The sequence below is a fragment of the Convolutriloba macropyga genome, chromosome 4, assembly GCF_964194025.1.
Source record: "Convolutriloba macropyga chromosome 4, txConMacr16.3, whole genome shotgun sequence".
Lineage (NCBI taxonomy): Eukaryota > Metazoa > Xenacoelomorpha > Acoela > Convolutidae > Convolutriloba > Convolutriloba macropyga.
In genome coordinates this window covers 41,966,034-41,986,898 of record NC_134471.1, presented here as the reverse complement: position 1 = coordinate 41,986,898, position 20,865 = coordinate 41,966,034, and the positions used below count along the sequence as shown (strand labels likewise).

General features: G+C 35.7%; 2 protein-coding genes across 2 annotated transcripts in view; both read left to right on the top strand.

Annotated features, from left to right (window-relative positions):
* LOC142337685 (retinoic acid receptor gamma-like) overlaps positions 1-20,865 on the top strand; it is a 497,928-nt gene that overhangs the window by 391,066 nt on the left and 85,997 nt on the right. The window lies entirely within an intron of this gene.
* On the top strand, positions 6,775-12,286 carry LOC142337682 (WD repeat-containing protein 70-like). Its single transcript, XM_075387117.1, has 2 exons — positions 6,775-7,753; positions 10,762-12,286. The coding sequence occupies exons 1-2, from the start codon at positions 6,859-6,861 to the stop codon at positions 11,805-11,807; spliced, it is 1,941 nt and encodes a 646-aa protein (XP_075243232.1). The 5' UTR covers positions 6,775-6,858; the 3' UTR covers positions 11,808-12,286.

The following is a 20,865-nucleotide window of genomic DNA, read 5'->3' as shown; positions in this document are numbered from 1 at the left end:
TATGCGGCGTGAAATTTTTTGCTGTAAATTTGAAGTAGAGTGAGAAAACTGTTTCAACAAAAATTCGCTTTCTCGCATGCGAATTTTTGTTGAAACAGTTTTTTGTTCACATGCGGCAATTTCACTTTGATTTCTACTGTTTTTTCGATTTTTTGGATCGGATTTTTTTCTAAGTGGTTTTCCCAATCCATTCATAGTTCGTTCTATGTCTAGTTTTCTGTTTAGTCAATGAAAATTCTTTGAATTGTAAGTCACGACTTGTCCTGCTATGTTTTTTTTATTTCGTCGTCATGATTTTTGTTACGACCATATGACGTCACAGCCACTTTTTGTTCATTCGTTCATGCAATTTCAACTGAATTGCATGTGTGACGTCATTTTTCGCTCTTAGTGGAGCGAGTTTTTTTGTTCATGCGTGTGATTAAATTTTTGGTCACACTTGACTTACCTCACTCTCAAAAATGACTTCCTCACTTTGAAATTGACTTTTATTTTAATTAAAAGAGATAAGGTCAAATGGGTGTGTGTCACTCTAAATGAAGGTTATTTGAGATCAGCTAATAGAGACAGCAATAACTTATACAGATTTTCTTAATCAAAGAATTTTCTTATACAAATCAACCTAATCAAAATATAACAGATCAGCCTTCAATAAAAATTAATTTTTTTGGTCTGTCTTTTTTACTGTTTTTTAGACTGCCGATCTAAGAATCTATTGCGGCTATTTTTTGGCAATCTGCCAGCTATGTTTGAATATTTACAAAATAGTGTTCCAGTATTTTTTTAAATGAATGTTTAATTATGGCTCTCCAAGGAATTTCGCAAAATTTAATGTGAACATGAGTGTATGAAGGAGGATAAATAGGTTCTCGTTGTAGTTAGGCGCACAACGTGGAGTTTTGCTATTTTACCGGTTTGCTATTACCGGTTTGTTTTTTTTTCAGCTGAAAGTTAATTCAGGACTTGAAATGTGGCTTCTTTTTATTAGGACATTGACTTTTGATATAGAACGTTGACCTCTGTTATCGAACATTCGACTTTAACAGTAGCGAGTGGCGTAGCTTCCTAATATTTTTTAATTAGGAACTGCTTGTAATGTTTAAGGTCGAATGGTCAATTTGAGAAGTTTTCTTTACATAAAGGTCCTATTCTAACCCCGACACCACACCTACCTACCTGCACCACGTAAACCTACCCCAGCACCTGTACCTACCAGCACCCAAGCACCTACCAAAACACCCTCTTCCCCTAGCTGCGCCCAACCAAACCCCCTCCTTGCACCACCTGCAAGCTCATGCCTCTCTCACAGCCCTCGCCCAATCTCATGCAATCCATATACTCACACTCCTAAACAAAAAGTTGAATGTGAAATTTCAAACTTTGCTATTTTATCAGGCAATTATTTTTTCATTATTCTAATTTCAATTATTCTAAGGGTTAGTTTAGGATTATCTTGCACGGCTTTATGAAATTTTTCAGGTTTTCAACCGGCCTTTTTTTGAGCTGAGACAACTTGGTCAAGACTTCAACTTTTTGATCATTATTTTCTTTGAAAACTTTTTCTTCCGATTTAAGAAAGCTTAGTTCAGAGCTGATTGCACGGCTCTTCTAATCGTTTCAGAAACTCTACTGAGTTTCTTCTTCTTAGAGGAAGTTTGTTCGTGAGTTGAACTTTGACTTTTCTTTTCAAACATTGACTTCTGCTTAAAAACTCGGATTTCTGTTTTCGCAATTTTGACTCTAACAATGGCTGAGTTTGTAATTTATAGTAATTAGAGACCGCTTTTATGTTTCCAGGTAAAATTATCATTTTGTGAAGTTTTGGTCCAATAACTGTCTCTCCTCCCTAATCAAACTACAGACCGACCCCCGCCTGCTAACTCCCCGCGGCCCTCCACCTAACCCATACCCCTCCTCCCTCAGGCCCCTAATAATTTCCTGAACTTACCCTACGCAAAAAGTTGTGTTCGAGTTTAGAACTTTTTCTCTATTTTTATTTGGCGAATAGTGTTTGGCCATAGTTCTAATAAAGGTAGGGATAGTTTAGAAATTACAGTTTCGAGGTTTTGACTTGTTCACGATTTGGCAACTTTGTTCACGACTTGAACTTCGACTTTTTCTTATCATTGATTAATTGCTCTCAAACGAAGTTTGTAGCAATTATATTAGTCCTGTCGGTCGTTTTTTATGCGATTTTTCGCTTGACCGATTTTTCGTCTGACGCTTTTGACTTTTCGTCCTCAAAAACGGGATAAACAGGTAGCGCCCAGCGGGCATTAAGTGCTCTTAGAGCCTTTCAGCTGTTTCAGCTCAAACTGTTTTGGAGACTTATACTTATGGTGTGAAGGGTGGCTCTTAGAGGTTGAGACCCCCCCCCCCGTGGCTAGCTACTGACAAAGCCAACCGCTCGCCGGTCGTTTGAGAGCAATTCGCCCGACGTTAGTCGGTTATGTTTTTTATTTTAGGTTTACTTCTGATCTCGAACATTTGACTTCAATAGCTCAGCTTCGAATGTAAAGTCATTAGCAACTGACGGTAAAATTTAAGGTCAAGAGTTACATTTTAGAAGTTATGACCCACCAAGGGTCCTCCGCCTCCCTATGCAAGCACCAGACAACCCTTCATCCCCAACCAAAGCCTCCTACCCCCTCACCCAGATCCCACCCCTTTCTACCTACAATGAAAGCCTATTTATACCCCTACGCGCCACAACAAACTTTCAGCTACGCTCAGATTTCTCCTGCTCAACAAAAAACAGCCCGCACCTACTCAACAGCAAATTAATAGATTTCTTCCGCGTCTTTTCAAAAGTTTTCTACAGTTTCCGCAGGCAATTAGTTTTCGGTTTTGTTTTTAGTTTGATCATTTAGGGAAGCTTAGTTAAGAGCTTATTGTCTGGGGAAACTGAATTGAGAGTTCCAGCGAATCGTGGCCTGAGAGCTGTAGACAAACAAAGTATGCAACTAATAACTTGATTTAACTCTGGCTCTGTATTTCTATCCGAAACAAATATTGTGCATATGGTGTCACCTAATGATTAAGGTTTATAATTCGATTCAGTTTCAATTGAGTTTTTGTAGATTTGCTTAAAATTGTTGCTCATTTTGCCACGATTTTGTAAAGTTATTACTCTGCTCCTTTTTTTATCAGCATTTGTATTCTGTTATTCCTTTCTATTATAAGGCATAAAAATTTAAACATGAAGTTTTGCAAAACAATTGTATATTCTACGGATATTTGTTTGATTAATTTTGATTAGATGATTAAGCAAGTACAGAAATGTGCTGTTTGAGGGGCGTGGTTGTTCAACGAATCATGGCTTCAGAGCTGTAGAGAATCAAAGTATGCACATAACCTGAATTAACTCGGAGTCGCGTCTTTCTATACGAAAGAAAATTAAGCGTATTGTATTAAAGCGAATTCTTTGGAATTATAGTTTAGGTTTATTTCAGATTTCGTAGATTTGCTGAAAAAGGTGCTCATGTCACCAAGCTTTTGTTAAGTTACTACTCATCTTTCTATTTTCAGTTTCATATGTTTTCAATTCGCTGTTATATTCAAAACGCCTTTTCAATGAAACTTTTGTATGAATTAAACCAATCAGATTATGAAACACATACAAATAATTAAGTATAGTGTTTTCAAATTTCAATAAGAGTTTTTGAAAATCTTATTTTCTACGGATACTTTTTTGATTGATTTTAGATTTTTTCGTTTGAAAATTTACTTTAGAACATAATTAATGAACGAAATATGTGGCATACATAGCACACAATTCCGATTCCTGAAATTCCTCCTGCACAATCGAAGCAAATTTTGATTTTGTCTGGAGGCCATATTATTTTAATATTTCGCTGTAAAATTTTCCTTTTTACTTGCAGGAAAAATCCATCTTGAGCACGGGCGAGCAGATGGCTAGTGTTGATTTTACAAAACGTGTTTATAAATAACTATGTAGAACGCAGGTCAGTAGGAATGGAACTGAAATATTTAAACTCTTAGTGCGGGAAACCGTTTCTTTAAGTTGATAAGTTTCTCAACAACTGATTTTTCCAGACACTCGAGCTGTCGCTAGAGATATATGAAGTTGAGTGAAGCATGTCTTGCAACGAGCATAAGCAACCAATAATTGGTTTGTTCATGCTCCACTTTTGTAAACTCCTATGCTTCAACTAAAGTACTACTTTTTCTCTTTCTGCGATGAAGACAATTATGATCAGATTGAAATGGATATCGACAGTTGATACATTGAAGACAAGATATAGAAGCGAAGACAAGAGATCACCCGGTCTATTCAAAGACAAATTTGGATGATGAGAGATAATTTTTTGTGCTCAAAAACTTACTGTCGCTGCGATGAAACAGAAACCTTTATAATTTCCAGTAATTTTCTCTACAAAAACATCTAGGAGCCCCTAAGCAAGTACTTAAATGTGCTGTTTAAGGAGCGTGGTTGTTCAACGAGTCATGGCTTTAAAGCTGTAGACAATCAAAGTGTGCACCTAATCACTTGAAACAACTCGGACTCTCGTATTTCTATCCGAAACGAAAATAATCTGCGTTTTGGTGTTAACACTAAGCCTTTAGATTTATAATTTACCGCAGGTTTTGTAGGTTTTCTTAGCATTTTTACTCATTTCAAAACGATTTTGTATAGTTATTATTAATCTCCTTTTTTCAGTTATATGCTTTCAATTTTATATTTTCAAAACACAAGTCACGTTTTGCATAGAGTAAACCAATTATATATTGAAACACACGCAAATAATTGAGTGTGGGGTTTACAATTTTCAACAGCAGGTTCCGAAAGCAATTTTATTTTCTTCAGATACCTGTTTGATGAGTTTTAATTAGTTATTTAAAAAACTGATTTCGTACTTATTTTTCGATTTGTTACGTAAATGTTTAATTTGAAAAAATATATTCAATTGAAGCCTTTCGAAATTAGATATTGTCAAAATATAGTACAATTAAACTGAAACTAGCTTTAAACTGGATTCTTACCAAAAAGACAAAAGTTGAAATAATATACGTTTAATTTTCGATGATGTGTTGATATTCGGTGGCAGTTCTTTGAGAATAATTTTAAACTGGATCTTAACTTAAAATTTAAAAGAGAAAAAATCAGTTATTTATTTGCTATTTCTGGCATGTAAACTGATCGCTTGATGTAAACTGATCGCTATTTATTTGCTATCTCTAGCATGTAAACTGATCGCCTGCGATTATTCTTTCATTAATGTTTTGACTGGTTTGCTGGAAATGTCAAACCAATAGGTATGAGATATTTATTTGAGGCGAGAATAACAGAAGACAATGTGAGAATTTTTTTTTACTGACGGTTCAAGTGACGATAAAATTTAAGCACTCCATTGGTGTCCGATTGATCTACAGTTCAAGTAAACAGAACGATGAAAAAAATGTTTGAACATTAACCTCAAAAATTTAACCTTTTAAAATTAAAAATATGGTTAAAAAATTCACCTCTTAGACAAAGTTTTTAGAAAAATAGAAAATCAGATTTTTTTAAGTTTTGCGCAAAGTTATAGTATACCATGTAAACGTTCCTCATTACAACCCCCAATTCATGTGTTTGTATTAAATAAATTAACGGAACTTCTTTAAAAGACTTCCAAAAACATCAGTGGGAAAGGCAGCCATTTGAGGAAAGAATCAAACAAATTTTCTCAACTTCCTTCAGACTTAAATTGGCTTCGATGTTTATGCTGTCGAATTTTTTTCAGAGTTCTAATATAAATAAGTGTCTATTGCAGGCCTTCTTATGCTTTTATTTCAAATTAACGGGTAAAGCTGTTTTGTGTAAATAGAAAACACTTTTTTTGTCTAAACTACTGTAAAATACGGGCATAAATTGCTTTCATTAAGGGTTCTCTACGGGTGATTCGGCGAATTGGTCACATATGGAGTTTTTCTAAGAAGAAGAGCAGAGAAAAAAGAATAATATGCAACTCCAATCGCCTTCGCAACTTGGGCTTGGTTGATTTTAAAAACATATTTTTGCCAGTGGACTGAAAATTGATTGAGTTATCAAAATAGAGTTATGTAATTGAAATACCAAATTTTCAGAAGCAAAATGTTTAAAAAACTGATTTCGTACTTATTCTTCGATTTGAAACTAACTTTAAACTGAGTTCTTACCAAAAGACAAAAGTTGAAATAATATACTTTTACTTTTCGATGATGTGTTGATATTCGATGGCAGTTCTTTGAGAATAATTTTAAACTGGATCTTAACTTAAAATTTAAATGAGAAAAAAATCAGTTGTTTATTTGCTATTTCTGGCATGTAAACTGATCGCTTCACTTTTATGCTTGTCTAATGCAAATTTTTTTTTTGCTAATGGTTGCTCTTGCCAAACTTCAGTTTTCTGAGTAGCAGCTTTTTATTGAAATTTTTTGACAATGCATGAGGTTTATCTGTTGAAGTCATTTTAAAATGAGGCTTGAGATTTTCCTCAGTTTTTAAATTAAAGAGAGCTGCAATCAATGTTGTTCCAAAAAATGGCTTCAATTTGAGTTTTGCAAAGCTGATAGAAAACAAAAGAGCCTTTCTTCGCAGAACAAAGAAAATTTTTTTGACAAACTTGAAACGTATGTTCGAGCATCGGTGCTACGCAGTCTCGCGCGAGCTCAATTGTTAGTTATAGTGAAGGAAAATTCACGTTCGTTGCTCTCTTGAAATTTTTGAGGTTGCCTTATTACTTTTGGGCTCCTAACTACCAAACTTTCATAGGAATTGATACGTCTGGCGAATATTTTTGGATAGTGATAAAATAGTGTTCTTTTTCAGTAAGAGAAATGGAACATTGGCATTGATCAAGAGAAAAGCGAGTTGAAATGAGCCTAAATAACGATGCAGAGCCTTCTAATATAAAAAAGGCTGCGCGTGTTTTTGATGTCAATGAAATGTTTTCCCTAGCCCGAAAAACGGCTCAGGATATTTGCGGTGAAGCGAATGTGAAGCTGGATTTCGATGCACAACCATCAGAATCCAAATCGGGCAGCAAAAGGTATGGTGAAGGAGAGAGTAGTTCTGATTCTGGAGGCACTTCAGGAGAGTCGGAGAGTGAAGAGGAAAACGATTTGATAGGACCTTTGCCGGACGCTTTTACGTCACAAATAATCGCAACAGCAAATAATGTGAAAACAAATGCAAACTCTATTTCCGAAAAGCTAAAGTCGCTATCACAAAACCGCAGTGCTAATGAGGACGAAGACAGCTCGGATGAAGAAATAACTGTCATAGAGAATGAAAGTTTAAAAGATCGCATTCCTATTTCTAATCGAGTTTCCCTAACTCATGGAACGAAAACAGTTTCAGCTCTTGCATTGGACCCTGCTGGGGCTAGATTAGTGACAGGTGGTTTTGACTACGAAATTAAAATGTACGATTTCAATGGTATGGATAGCAACAAGCGTGCGTTTAGATCTCTCACGCCATTCGAGTGCCATCAAATACGTTCATGTGCGTTTTCCTGCAGTGGTGATCAAATTTTAATTTGTTCAGGCAGTGCTCAAGCCAAAATATTTGATAGAGATGGTCATGAGATGTTTGAGTGCTGCAAAGGTGACCAGTATTTGGCAGACATGGCAAGGACGAAAGGTCACTGCAGTATGTTGAATTGCGGTGTTTGGAATCCGAAAGTGAAGAATGAGTTTTTGACCTGTTCTTATGACGGGACCATGAGAACGTGGATTTCGGATAAGAACGCTGCACGCCATGAACATAAAGGTAAGTTGGCACTGAAAAAATTCGCTATGTTGTCTTCTTGACATATACTGTCTTTTCATATGCATAAGGGTATATATAACAAAGTACAATATCCATATTCTTTGAAGCCACCATAAGAACTAAACCAAGAGTACAATTATCACAATCGATAATTTACTTTTTCTATTACTAGTTCTAGTTAATAGCACCTCCATATTTTCAAGTTAAAGCTCAGTCAGTGCTTATTCTTAACTATTATTCTAACATATCTATATTCACGGCACAAATTATTAAATCAATTGTAATAATTCCAAAACGTTCTTTTTGCATCGAGAAATAATTTTTTATCAATGCGCCAAGGAGTTGTGCTTAAATGTGGTAGGTCAGAAAGCCGGGTCGAAAAAAGCGGGTAGGTTTGAAGCGTTAATTTTTTCAAATTACCTTTAAAGTGGAGATTTTTGGTTTTTGAAAGCAGTTTTTTCACATGCGGCAATTTGTCTTGTTGGTGGTCAATAATATAAGTGAATATTAATAGCCGCGTCAGCAATTCCAAGCGGCTATTATTGCGCTCCTAATTTTTTTACCGTCTAACAGATTTTTGTTTCGTCTTACACTGACTTATTGGAATTGACTTTTTATTGACTTCAGTGACTTCTACTGCCTTGCAGTTAAAATTGGTGTTCGTGACGTCATTTCTGCTTTTAGGTCAATTGCCGGACTTACCTCACTCAAAAAATGGCTTCTGAACTCACTTATGGAACTTTAAGTTTTATGAACATTTACTAATTAAAGGTCAATAGTGTGCATCTAAGTAGGGCCAAACTTATATGCCCTAATTCCTGAGTAATAGAGTCTTGAGTTTTAATATCGAATATTAATTTTGCAAAAGCTCCATTAGGGATTTTTCCCTGTAGAGCAAATGTATCTCATCAAAATGACAGTCCAATCTGCCGGCTATGTTATTAAATTTTTGGACCAGTTTGCAATTACTGATTTTATGTTATGCATTCATGCATCCGGTACATGAGTTAAGCTCTCACTTTTTCTACTCTTTGATTTTTGCTCCTTTTTTATGTCTGTTTTCTTATGACTTAGTGTCATTAATGACAGATCTAGTTGGTTACTGTTGAGGCATAAATGAACCCAATTGAAAGTTCGAGTTTATGGCTTGTTCTTTTTTCATGACTTTTACATGGTTTGTTCTCAAAAATTGTTAATGATTTTTTGCAAGTATTTGCACTTTTTGATGTCTATTTAATTTCATTTGGAACGAGTCTCATAGGTTGTTAATTTGGTTTTTGTTTCAGTTTAAAGATCGCGCTTTTATAACGTTGGCACTAAATGTTTTCAAGTCATTTAATCGAATTTTTGCTAGTATTTTTTGTTCAATTTGATGTCTTATCTTTTAGTCTCGATTTTGACAAGCATCATCTGTTGCAAATTAACCATAATAATTTTTCCAGATCGTAATTATTGCGTCTTATCGCATATACGTTTTTCATTTTCAAAAACTTTTTGAGTTTTTTGGATTTGTTAGTATTTGCTTTTCTTTTTTTTCAGTCTTATCACCTAATCTCATGACCGGTTTCATCGGGTACTAGTTACAAATATGTGGATATAATAGTCTATTATGTTCTTAGTAGTCGTTTTTAAGATTTTGATGTTTTCTTTTCGAATAATAAAATTGATTTTTTTAGTCTAGCAAGTTTTTGTTTATTTGTGGTTTAATCATTTAGTCTAACAAAACCGTTTCTATGGGCCTTCTAATGCGGTGTAATCTTTGTCAATCTATCGGCTTCGACTTTTAGCTAACGCTTTTATTGGCTGAAATATCGGTTTTTTCGGTTTGTTTGAGTGATTTCCTCGTCTTACCTGATCTTTCCTTCATTTGTAGCGCTATTGCTGCTGGCTTTCAAAGTTTTTCTTATTTTTGCCAATTTCTTTAATTTTTGCCTCTTTTTTTGTTCTGTCTGTTGTTGATTCCCGCAGAGTAGTTTTATTGTGCACTCATTTTAAAGATGCATAGATTCAATGTTTTCAGAAAGTGTTGTTGTTTTTAAACATTCTTTAAAGACTAATGCCCGGAAAAGGAAATTTTCTAATTGTATTTAGGTTTCATTTTTCGTTGTTCGTTTTTGCCCATAAAGGATCATAAGCTTCGTTGACTGTCTTAGATTGATGTTGCTGTAAAATATTAATTATCAGGTCATCATTTAGTTCAATTCTTTGATTTGTTATTCAGGACTTGTACGGCTAAGTTTAATTAATTAGTTGTCTTTTAATTTTTTTGTTAAGGCCATATGACATCGCATCAAGAATTCTAAAGTCCATCTTCTTTCGGGGGCTTTTACTACTCTACTGTTGAATTTGTGTGCGTTACATCATTTGTTACTGTATTCTATATAGATTTTTAGCTCAACGGTGTGATTAGTTTTTTGCGGATACATGACTTCACAATCACTTAAGTAACCTCTGCACCCACTTTTTAACTATAAATTGAGTAAGTAAACTCTAAATGAAAGCGAGTAGAGCTCATCCAAGTGTTATATTTATGAGACTATATTACTTGAAAGGAATCTATTATGAATTGCAGGTCCTTGGTTTTAGTGACTTCTTTGTCAGGCAGGTTGATTTTGCGGTTATTATCCTCCATTTTGCTGGCTACGTTTATTTCTATTCATACTACGTTCATTTCTATTCTATGAGTATAGTATTTTTGATACAAAATGGTAACAGATCTTGGTTAACTAGATTGTATTTATTCCTAATCATTGTAGTCCTTTTTGCCATTTACCCATTTTACACATCGTCCTTAAACTCTTTCTAAGAGCTGTAATTGTAATTTGTCGAGACACCAAGTATTTGAATCACAGTAAAGCGTTCAGAGGACAAATCTTTTAATCATAGCACACTAAGGTTGAGCGTTGATGCTCGTTTGCCCGAAAATTTAAACTTGAACTTTGTATTTCTCCCCTTGAAAAGGTCATCATGGGCTCAGGAATCGTACTTGGTAACTGCAATTGTTTCAGCCTTGATGAAATGTCGAAGCTCGAATGGACTGAGAACAAACCCTGGTTCTTGTTGCTACCATCGAGATGGCAAGCTAGTGGTGGCTGGATGCAACGATGGATCAATCCAAATATGGGACACTTGCAGGGTTACTTTAGTGAATACTGCATTTAAAAACATGAAGGCCCATTCTAATGGATCTGAAATGAGTGACATTAAATTTTCGGGCGATGGAAACGTGCTTGCAAGTCGAAGTATGGATGGTAGTATGAAATTATGGGATATACGAAAGTTTTCACAACCTCTTCACGCTTTTGAAAATTTGTCCAACTTTTACCCAATGACTGGAGTTGTTTTCTCACCAGACGATAGAATCGTTGCAACGGGAACTTCAGTTAAAAATGAACATGGAAAAGGGAAAATTTGTTTTTTCTCAAAGGAAACTTTTGAACTCGTTGATGAAGTATCATGCGGACCTAGTAGTGTTGTAAGTTTACTTTGGCACCCTAAGTTGAACCAAATTTTCGCTGGAATGTCCAACGGCGAATGTCGAATTTATTTTGATGCAGAGCAATCGAGAAACGGTGCTCTATCATTTGCAGGTAAAGTGCGTAAAATAAAGCAAGTATCAGGTATGATATCACAAGATGCAATCACGCCCTATGCTCTGCCAATGTACAAAGAGGGACGTAAGAAGATGCCTCATGTTCAGGATGTGATCAACAGGAAACATGACAAGTCACGTCCTGATCCGCCTTTGGAGAACTCAAAAGGTGGTCGGACCGCAAATGCTGGCTTGTCATTGGGTAAATTTGTGTCCAGGAAGATTGCGCTCCAGATGCAAGTACCCGACGATAGCGATCCCAGAGGTGCAATTTTGAGACATGCAAAAGAAGCGGAGTCGAATCCTTTGTTGATTTCCAATGCGTACAGGGATAGTCAGCCTGATCCTATTTTCGATTTGACGGAAGAGGGCAAGGACGAGGATGACGAGGATTTGGCCTACAGGACTCCGGGAAGTGGGGTGCCTAAGAAACCGAAATTGGATGCCTACAATCCCATCTGAGTTTTTGTACAGAAGCAGAGTGGTGCAATTCTCTATTGCGAGAGATTCCTGGTATCGAGATATTGGAATTGTATGAAGTCGATCATCGACAATGGGCAGCAATTGCTTCCGAAGAATGACTTGGTCGCATTTTGAGAAATTCGTGACTTTTCGTTAGCTCCTGTTAGCTTGGTGATACTGTAAATGTGAATTGCCCAATGTTGATTGTTCTTTCCTGCTAAACTGCTGTTAAATGTTAACTTAGTATTTTATAAGCATTAGGCCGAACCATCAATATTCATTGACCTGTTTTTAATCAAGGTTGACTACTGTCAACAAAAGCATGTCATCGTTGTTTTTGAAATTGGGTGTCATGGAATAAGTACTGACTCATAGCTCCAAGACAATATCGATCAAATCCTGTCACGCTCATTTTTCATTGCTGAGACTTTAATATTTTCTTAAGTAGCGCTATGAATTAAATTATAATTTTGGACTTGCTTAGGTACTAATTATAGCAGCCTAGATTTCCCTATTAGTCAATTAATTGGGAAGTTAAACAGTCTAAAGAGACTACGTTCCTACTTTTTACTTGTTCAATACCAGTTACTCGTACGCATTGTAATCCCCCCCCCCCCCCGCATTCACGACTTTTTCATTGTCGATTGTTGAAAGAGCAAAAATGGCTGTCAACTTATCATGCAGTGGCTAGCGTTTCGAGTAAATTTTAGCAATAATTGCCAATTACTCTTCGAAAGACAGTGCGGTCCGTCAAACAGTGTTGTTATTTTCAGATTGGTTCTTGTCAACCGCCAAATATAAATAATAAAAATGATCAGCTCCCAGTTGAGACGAGCTCTTCTGAGCAGCCCTGCAAAGCGAGTGGTAATGCCCTCTCGATTCATGGCCACCTCCGAGCGAAAAATGGCGGACCCGCTTTTGGGTGCATTGTATCTTGCCTCTGCGGTGTCAGTTGGAACTATGTTCTTCCTAGCGGCCACTTACGTTCCCCAAACTATTTCAAAACTTCATAAAATAAACAAGATTGCCCAGCCCACTAATAAAAATATCTGGCAACCCAAGTAAATGTGAGTGGAGAATTGGACGGATCATACTTGAAGAGAAACGCACTTACCTTGAATATGAAAGACTCAGTTATAATTGCATTGACCAACTGTTATTACATGGTACTAATAGATTATCACTGTATTCTTCTCACAAGAGCAAAGATTTATATTAGAGAAGTTGCTAACATATTATATGCCTCTGCAAACAGAATTGAACTGAGGCTCTTCTAATTAATTCTCATCAAACTTAATTAAGTTAGGAATTTTATGCTGCCCTGGCTTCTCTTGTCAAGCCAATTTTGACCGATCGATATCCTTTCCGAAGCGATACAAAAGGGGTACCATTAAAAACCTCTTTAATACTGAGTCAATCGTCAAAGAGGCATTCTTAATTTCGTCGTTTCTCTGGGGGGAAATGGGGCTCAAAATTTTAAAAATTATCGCTTTTCTAGACCTTTCACGGTGCCAGATCGCTTAAATTGTGAATCATTTCAGCTACAAAATTTTGCATTTTTGCTAGATAAATTGATTTGGATTCTGGATAATTATATTTGTTTCTGAAGAATGTACAGAAATTTTAATCGAAACATGTAATCATTCCAAAAGTTCGAAAAAAATATTCCGTCAAGAGCAAATTTTTGTTGCAAATGACTCTGAAATTGTTAACGGATCTCAAACAAAGATTGTAGCAATTATATTAGTCCTGTTGTCTTTTCTATGCGATTTTTCGCTTGACATGTTTTTAGTCTGACCCTTTTTGTCGGGAACGGGATAAACAGGTGAAGCCCGGAGGAAATCAAGCGGCTGAGCAGCTCTCATAGAGCCTTACGCTGACTTGTTTCTAAATATCCGATTCACTGAAACTGTTTTGGAGTCAATTTCATGGTTCTTAATCTGAAAAGTTTGAGCCGTTAGTCCCCCAACACTCCCCTCATCCAACCCCCGACAACTCGCCCGACGTTAGTCCGTTATATTTGATAATTTTGGGTCCCTGCTTTTTGGAATAACATTTAGACTACGTTAAAACTCGATTCAACTCAATTTTTTTTGAACGTTTCTAATACTTAGTGAGTTTTCTTACTACTTGTTTCTTAATTAACTACTATTTGTTGCGATTACGAGCGACATCGTAGTTTTTTTCTCATTGCTTTAAATTGATCCACCCTTCAAAACTTAATAATGTGCTGGATTCAGAAACTGGTGTATTTTTTTGAGGGAAAGAAGCGAGCTTTTGTTAAAGTCCCCGAAATGCTACATGTTTTGTAGTTCTGTAGACAACTTCCTAAAAAATCTTTGGAGTGACTAGAAGATTAGGATTTTTCCAGAAATCTCTCGCCTTTTGTTCCCTGAGAATGTGTATAAATCTGATTGTTACGGTGAATACATAATGTCAGTTATCTATCTTTTTTGAGCCATTGTTTTTATGCACTCTCCATGTGCGCCTTTTGCTCGATATTAAATGCTGTTTGATCTACTAGCAAATATGCAGTTTTCATCTTTTCGTTTTTTCAAAGCCAGGATAAAATAAATGTTCTTGGTTCGTGAGCACATCTGCAAAAGACTTGTTTTCCACTTAGTCGAACCACCATCATCATCAAATGAGGTTCAGTTACAATCCTTTGGGTCTTTCGGTTGAGAATTTTTTAATGAACGGAAAGTAAAGGCTACTGTAATAGCTCCAAAAGAAAACTACTACTCCAGAACAAAAAATACTAAAATACCAATGATTTTTCCATGCTTCCACACAATTTCCTCATTGGCCATCCTTATTATTCTCTTCAAAGATTTACTGGCAAATTGCAACTGAGAATCTAGTGAGTCTGCCATGACCAATGTGCGCTTGGTGGTGGCCGAGATGTTGTAAGTTAGAATTGATTGTTTTGATATAGCGACAAAATATTTGAACAGTTTTGATGCTGCAATCGGCAGCTCGATTTCATCTGAGGTATGATCAATCTCAGTTTTTACTGGTGTAATCTTTGACACGTTTTTTTTCGACAGAGTTTCCGCAATACCTTTTTGCTTCTGTTTTGCCTTCAGTAATTGTGAAGCTGCAAGCTTACAAATATGCAGGTGAAATTTATCTTAATATTGCTTGTCATCTTAAACGGCAACGCATCAAAGTAAGACCGAAGGGCTAGTTTGAATATTGTCCAGAAGAGAAGGACGGAAATGTTTCAACACAAAAAGTGGAGTGGAAATTTTGACAAAGGGTATTTATAGCCGGGTGTTTTTCCGTATTGTTCCTTCATGAACCCAACTGCATCATGAAAAATGGCATTTGTTCTCAGAATGTTAAAATGTTTGAGATATTTATGCAGTTTTCTGTCTACGGTTCCTGTCAATTCACATGTGGGGCCAGTTTGTTAATGATTTGAAGACCAGCGGAATTCGGTTCAATAAACATTCAAACTTTAAAGGGGCATTTGTATCGTTCCCTTGAAAATGCTGGAAAAGTTTCAAAAAGGTATGAATTTTCTTAAATGTCAGGATTATTGATCATTGAAGTGCTGCAGCCAACTAGTTTACAGAATGCATATGAAGAAAACGATGTTCGCGTTGAGTTTTTTACGCTTTTCTCTTTGTTTGTTTAGATGTTTCATTGGAGTGCTCCCTTATTTTGGCGCCCGTCTTCCCATTCATCTTCTAACGGAGCGTCTCAACTCTCCCAGCGTTTGCACTGAGAATTATTCATTCTACAGTGGACTTCCAAATAATCCAAGTGATCTGTTCGGTGTAGCAATTACCAGCCAGTATATCAATATAGTCTTCTAAGTTGTTCATGAAAGAAGAAGAGTTCTCTTCTGATAATCTTTGTTGAATGTCTGAAAAGCGCATGTAGGTGAATGCAACAATTGTTGCCTTGATCTCAAAAGAGTATTCTGCTTTCTTTGCGATGGTAGGTTTTGATCATCCTCATTTTTTTGGATTATCGATGGTCGTTTTTGGAAAATCTGAAATGTTATTGCATCTTCGCAGACTCAAGGTTAACAACAACAAATGCCATTCTGTGAACTAATTAATCCAAAATGCGAGGACCTTTGGCTGAACTTGGGTGGTCTAGCTAGCCTATTTTTGATTATTGGGCCTCTTGCTGTTTGAGTAAAAACGAAACAGACGGAATGTGGACTTGAGCAGCGTACATTATGAATAAGAAAATATCAGAGTTTTCTGAACAGCTATCCTTGGTAAGTGCTGAAATTTAATGACGATTGTTTTTTGGAACTGGGCATTTGTAGAGCGACTTGTTTATTGCAACTCATTTAAAACCAAATTGTCTTAGCGTTGTTTGCTCGAGCATGATAAAGTGTTTCTGGTTGCAAAAAGCAACTTGTACCAGTTGCCTTAGGAGTTGTTGTATTTTGCATTTTTTTAAAACTTATTTTGGTTTTATTCATGGTATCTAACTGATCGCATATTTGCATTCTTCATTTATGAATCCAATGCGTTAACCGTAAATAGTGGTAAAGTGTGGGCAGTATTTATGCATCAAATCCAATAACCCTAAATAGTGTAACAATCTTTGCAGAATTTGGTTTTGTCGCGAAGATTCATAGGTGTAGAGCGTTTTTGGCGTATGCACGAAACTGGGTACTGAGGGAGCCCGTATCTATGGGAAGATCACCCGTTTTTCCACTGCACTTCCAACAACGAAATTGAACCAAAAATTTTGGTTTGACTTCCGTCTGCAGTGCCTACTCCCCTTGTGATATATCTAAAGAAATGCGATCTGCAGTAAGAATAACAAGACAATTCTGTTTCTTAATCCAAATTTCTTATGAAACTTGTAGCCACAGAGATGCGATATTTGTTATTAACTATGCTTGTGCTCCGGGTTTTGTGGTTTTTCAACTTACAGATGTCTAATAGTTGTTTACTGAATTTTAACGGGTGTGGGAACAAAAATGTAGATTTTAGGATCGAAAAATAATAGGAAATGTTGTTGTCAAAGAATTTTGAAGAACAGAGAAAAGGGAATGGTTTTCTTTTTGATACCTTCATTTGTAGCAGCAAGAAGCTTTGTAATTTTTGTTTGTGAGGCTTTTCTTGGATTAATTCATTTAATTGTTCTTATTCAAATATTTTTTTATATAGACGCCATTGTACTGCCTTATTTACTCAATGGCGTTTTTGTTTCCGCTTATTTTTTCCATGTTGTTCTAAAAGGCTGCGTTGTTAGCATTTGACATTTTTAAGACTTCTCGACCTTTTTGGTTAGTTATGAGTCGGTTTGTGTTAGTTTTTCACGTTCTCATTTAGTCATGCTCATGTTAGTTCAGAGCAGTGTTTCCGTTTTTCCAAATACAATTGAAATGGATTGGCACGTTTTGTCATTCCCGCGTTATGGTTTATTTTTGTCCATGTTTTAATTTTAATGAGGTTTTTGTTTAGCTTTTCAGGTCAACCATCTGATATTTTTAGAGTTTGCATCTTTTACCTCAGTTAATAAAAAGATTTCTGCTGTTTCTTCAAAGAAATAAATGCGAATGAAAACTAAATGAACTGGATAGTGATCATAAGTGTTAAATTTAAAGCTGTAATAATTGAAAGACATTTTCTTTTCGATTTTATTTTATGGATACTTCGAAATCACTCTTTTTTAAACCAGTTTTTTGTACTTGGAGGTGAAAGTTTTCTTAAGTTTAGTGTCCTACACAGTATTGTTTGGGGCTATTTCCTTAAAATCTGACGGCTATATTGCGAAAGGAAAATTGAACCAGTTGGCAAGACATCTGGGCCAAGTTGCCGTAGGGCTGGTATTTTGCATTTTTCAAAACTTAAATTGGGATCAATTCATGTTGTAACTGATCTCTTGTAAGCGTCCTTCATTTAGGCATCAAATGCAATAACCCTTAATAGTGTTAAAGTGTGAGGTATTTAAGCCAAGAAGCGTAAATAATGTAACAATGTTTGAAGATTTTTTTTTGTCGCTCAATGATTGAGGAAGATTCATAGGTATAGAGCATTTTTTGCGTATGCTTGAAACCGGGTACTGAGGGATCCTGTATCTATGGGAATATCACCCGTTTTTCCACTGAACTTACAACAAAATTTGAAAACCAAAATTTTTGGTTTGACTTGGTAAGAATAACAAGACAATTTTGTTTCTTATTTCAAATTTCTTAACGTATAGCCTCAGAGGTGCGATTTTTGTTATTAACTATGCTTGTGCTTCGTGTTTTGTGGTTTTTTAAATTTGAGGATGCCAAATAGTTGTTAACTGAGTTTTAACAGGTGTGTGAACAAAATTGAAGATTTTTAAGGATAGAAAAATAATAGGAAAAGTTCTGTCCACGAATTTTAAAGAATGGAAAAAAGGAAATGGTTTTCTTGTCGTTACCTTCTTCGTAACAACAAGAAGCTATGTGTTTTTGTGAGGCTTTTGTTGGATTAAATCAAGGTAATTGTTCTTATTCAAATATTTTCATTTTTATATAGACGCCATTGTATTGCCTTTTTTACTCAGAGGCGTTTTTGTTTCCGCTTATTTTTTCCAAGTTGTTCTATAAGGCTGCGTTGTTAGGGTTCTACATTTTTAAGACTTTTGGAGCTTATGAGTCGGTTTGTGGTAGATTTTCACGTTATCAATTAGTCATGCTGATCATGTTAGTTTAGAGCAGTGTTTTCGTTCTTCATAATACAATTGGAATGGAAGCTTAGTATCCTCAACAGTATTGTTTGGGGCTATTTCCTTAAAGTCTGACGGCTATATTGCGAAAGAAAAATTGAACCAGTTGGCAAGACATGTGGGCCAAGTTGCCGAAGGGCTGGTATTTTGCATTTTTCAAAACTTAAATTGGGATCAATTCATGTTGTAACTGATCTCTTGTAAGCGTCCTTCATTTAGGCATCAAATGCAATAACCCCTAATAGTGTTACAGTGTGAGGTATTTAAGCCAAATAAGCGTAAATAGTGTAACAATGTTTGCCGAATTTGGTTTTGTCCCTCAATGATTTAGGAAGATTCATAGGTGTAGAGCATTTTTTGCGTATGCTTGAAACCGGGTACTGAGTGATCCTGTATCTATGGGAATATCACCCGTTTTTCCACTGAACTTACAACAACGAAATTTGAAAACCAAAAATTTTGGTTTGACTTCCCGATGCAGTGCCTACTCCCCTTGTGATATATCTAAAGAAATGCGATCTGCAGTAAGAATAACAAGACAATTCTGTTTCTTATTTCAAATTTCTTAATAAACGTATAGCCACAGAGGTGCGATTTTTGTCATTAACTATGCTTGTGCTTCGTGTTTTGTGTTTTTTTCAACTTGAGGATGCCTAATAGTTGTTAACTGAATTTTAACAGGCGTGGGAACAAAAATGAAGATTTTTAAGGATAGAAAAGTAATGAGAAAAGTTCTGTTTACGAATTTTAAAAAATGGAAAAAAGAGAATGGTTTTATTGTCATTACCTTCTTTTGTATCAACAAGAAGCTATTTATTTTTGTTTTTGCGGCTTTTGTTGGATTAAATCAAGGTAATTGTTCTTATTCAAATATTTTCATTTTCATATAGACGCCATTGTATTGCCTTTTTTACTCAGAGGCGTTTTTGTTTCCGCTTATTTTTTCCAAGTTGTTCTATAAGGCTGCGTTGTTAGGGTTCGACATTTTTAAGACTTTTGGAGCTTATGAGTCGGTTTGTGGTAGATTTTAACGTTCTGATTTGGTCATGGCAATCTTGTTAGTTCAGAGCAGTGTTTTGGTTTTTCATAATACAATTGGAATGGATTGGCAGGTTTTTCTATCCCTGCGTTATGGTTTGGTTGTCCATGTTTTAATTTTAATAAGCTTTTTAGGTTTTCAGGTTAACCATGTGATATTTTTATAGTTTACATCTTTCACCTCAGTCAATAAAAAGATCTTGTCGATACCTTCTTTTGGAACAGCAAGAAGCGATGTTATTTCTGTTTGTCAGGCTTTTGTTAGAATAATTCCAGGTAATTGTTCTTGTTATTCAAATATTTTCAATTTTATATAGACGCCATTGTATTGCCTCTTTTACTCAGCGGCGTTTTTGTTTTCGCTTATTTTTTCCATGTTGTTCTATAAGGCTGCGTTGCTAGGGTTCGATATTTTTAAGACTTTTGGAGCTTATGAGTCGGTTTGTGGTAGATTTTCACGTTATCAATTAGTCATGCTGATCATGTTAGTTTAGAGCAGTGTTTTCGTTCTTCATAATACAATTGGAATGGATTGGCAGGTTTTTCTATCCCTGCTTTATGGTTTGTTTGTCCATGTTTTAATTTTATTAAGGTTTTTAGGTTTTCAGGTTAACCATGTGATATTTTTATAGTTTACATCTTTCACCTCAGTCAATAAAAAGATTTCTGCTGTTACTTTAAAAGAATAAATGCGAATGCAAACTAAATGAACTGCATAGTGATCATAAGTGTTAAATTTAAAGCTGTAATATTTGAAAGACCTTTTCCGATTTTATTTTATGGATACTTCGAAATCACTCTTTTTTAAACCAGTTTTTTGTACTTGGAGATGAAAGTTTTCTTAAGCTTAGTGTCCTCAACAGTATTGTTTGGGGCTATTTCCTTAAAGTCTGACGGCTATATTGCGAAAGAAAAATTGAACCAGTTGGCAAGACATGTGGGCCAAGTTGCCGAAGGGCTGGTATTTTGCATTTTTCAAAACTTAAATTGGGATCAATTCATGTTGTAACTGATCTCTTGTAAGCGTCCTTCATTTAGGCATCAAATGCAATAACCCCTAATAGTGTTACGGTGTGAGGTATTTAAGCCAAATAAGCGTAAATAGTGTAACAATGTTTGCCGAATTTGGTTTTGTCGCTCAATGATTTAGGAAGATTCATAATTGTAGAGCATTTTTGGCGTATGCTCGAAACCGGGTACTGAGGGAGCCTGTATCTGTGGAAAGAGCACCCGTTTTCCACTGCACATACAAGAACCAAGTTTAACCAAAATTTTTTGTTTGACTTCCGTTTGCAGTGCCTACTCCCCTTGGGATGTATCTAAAGAAATGTGATCTGCAGTAAGA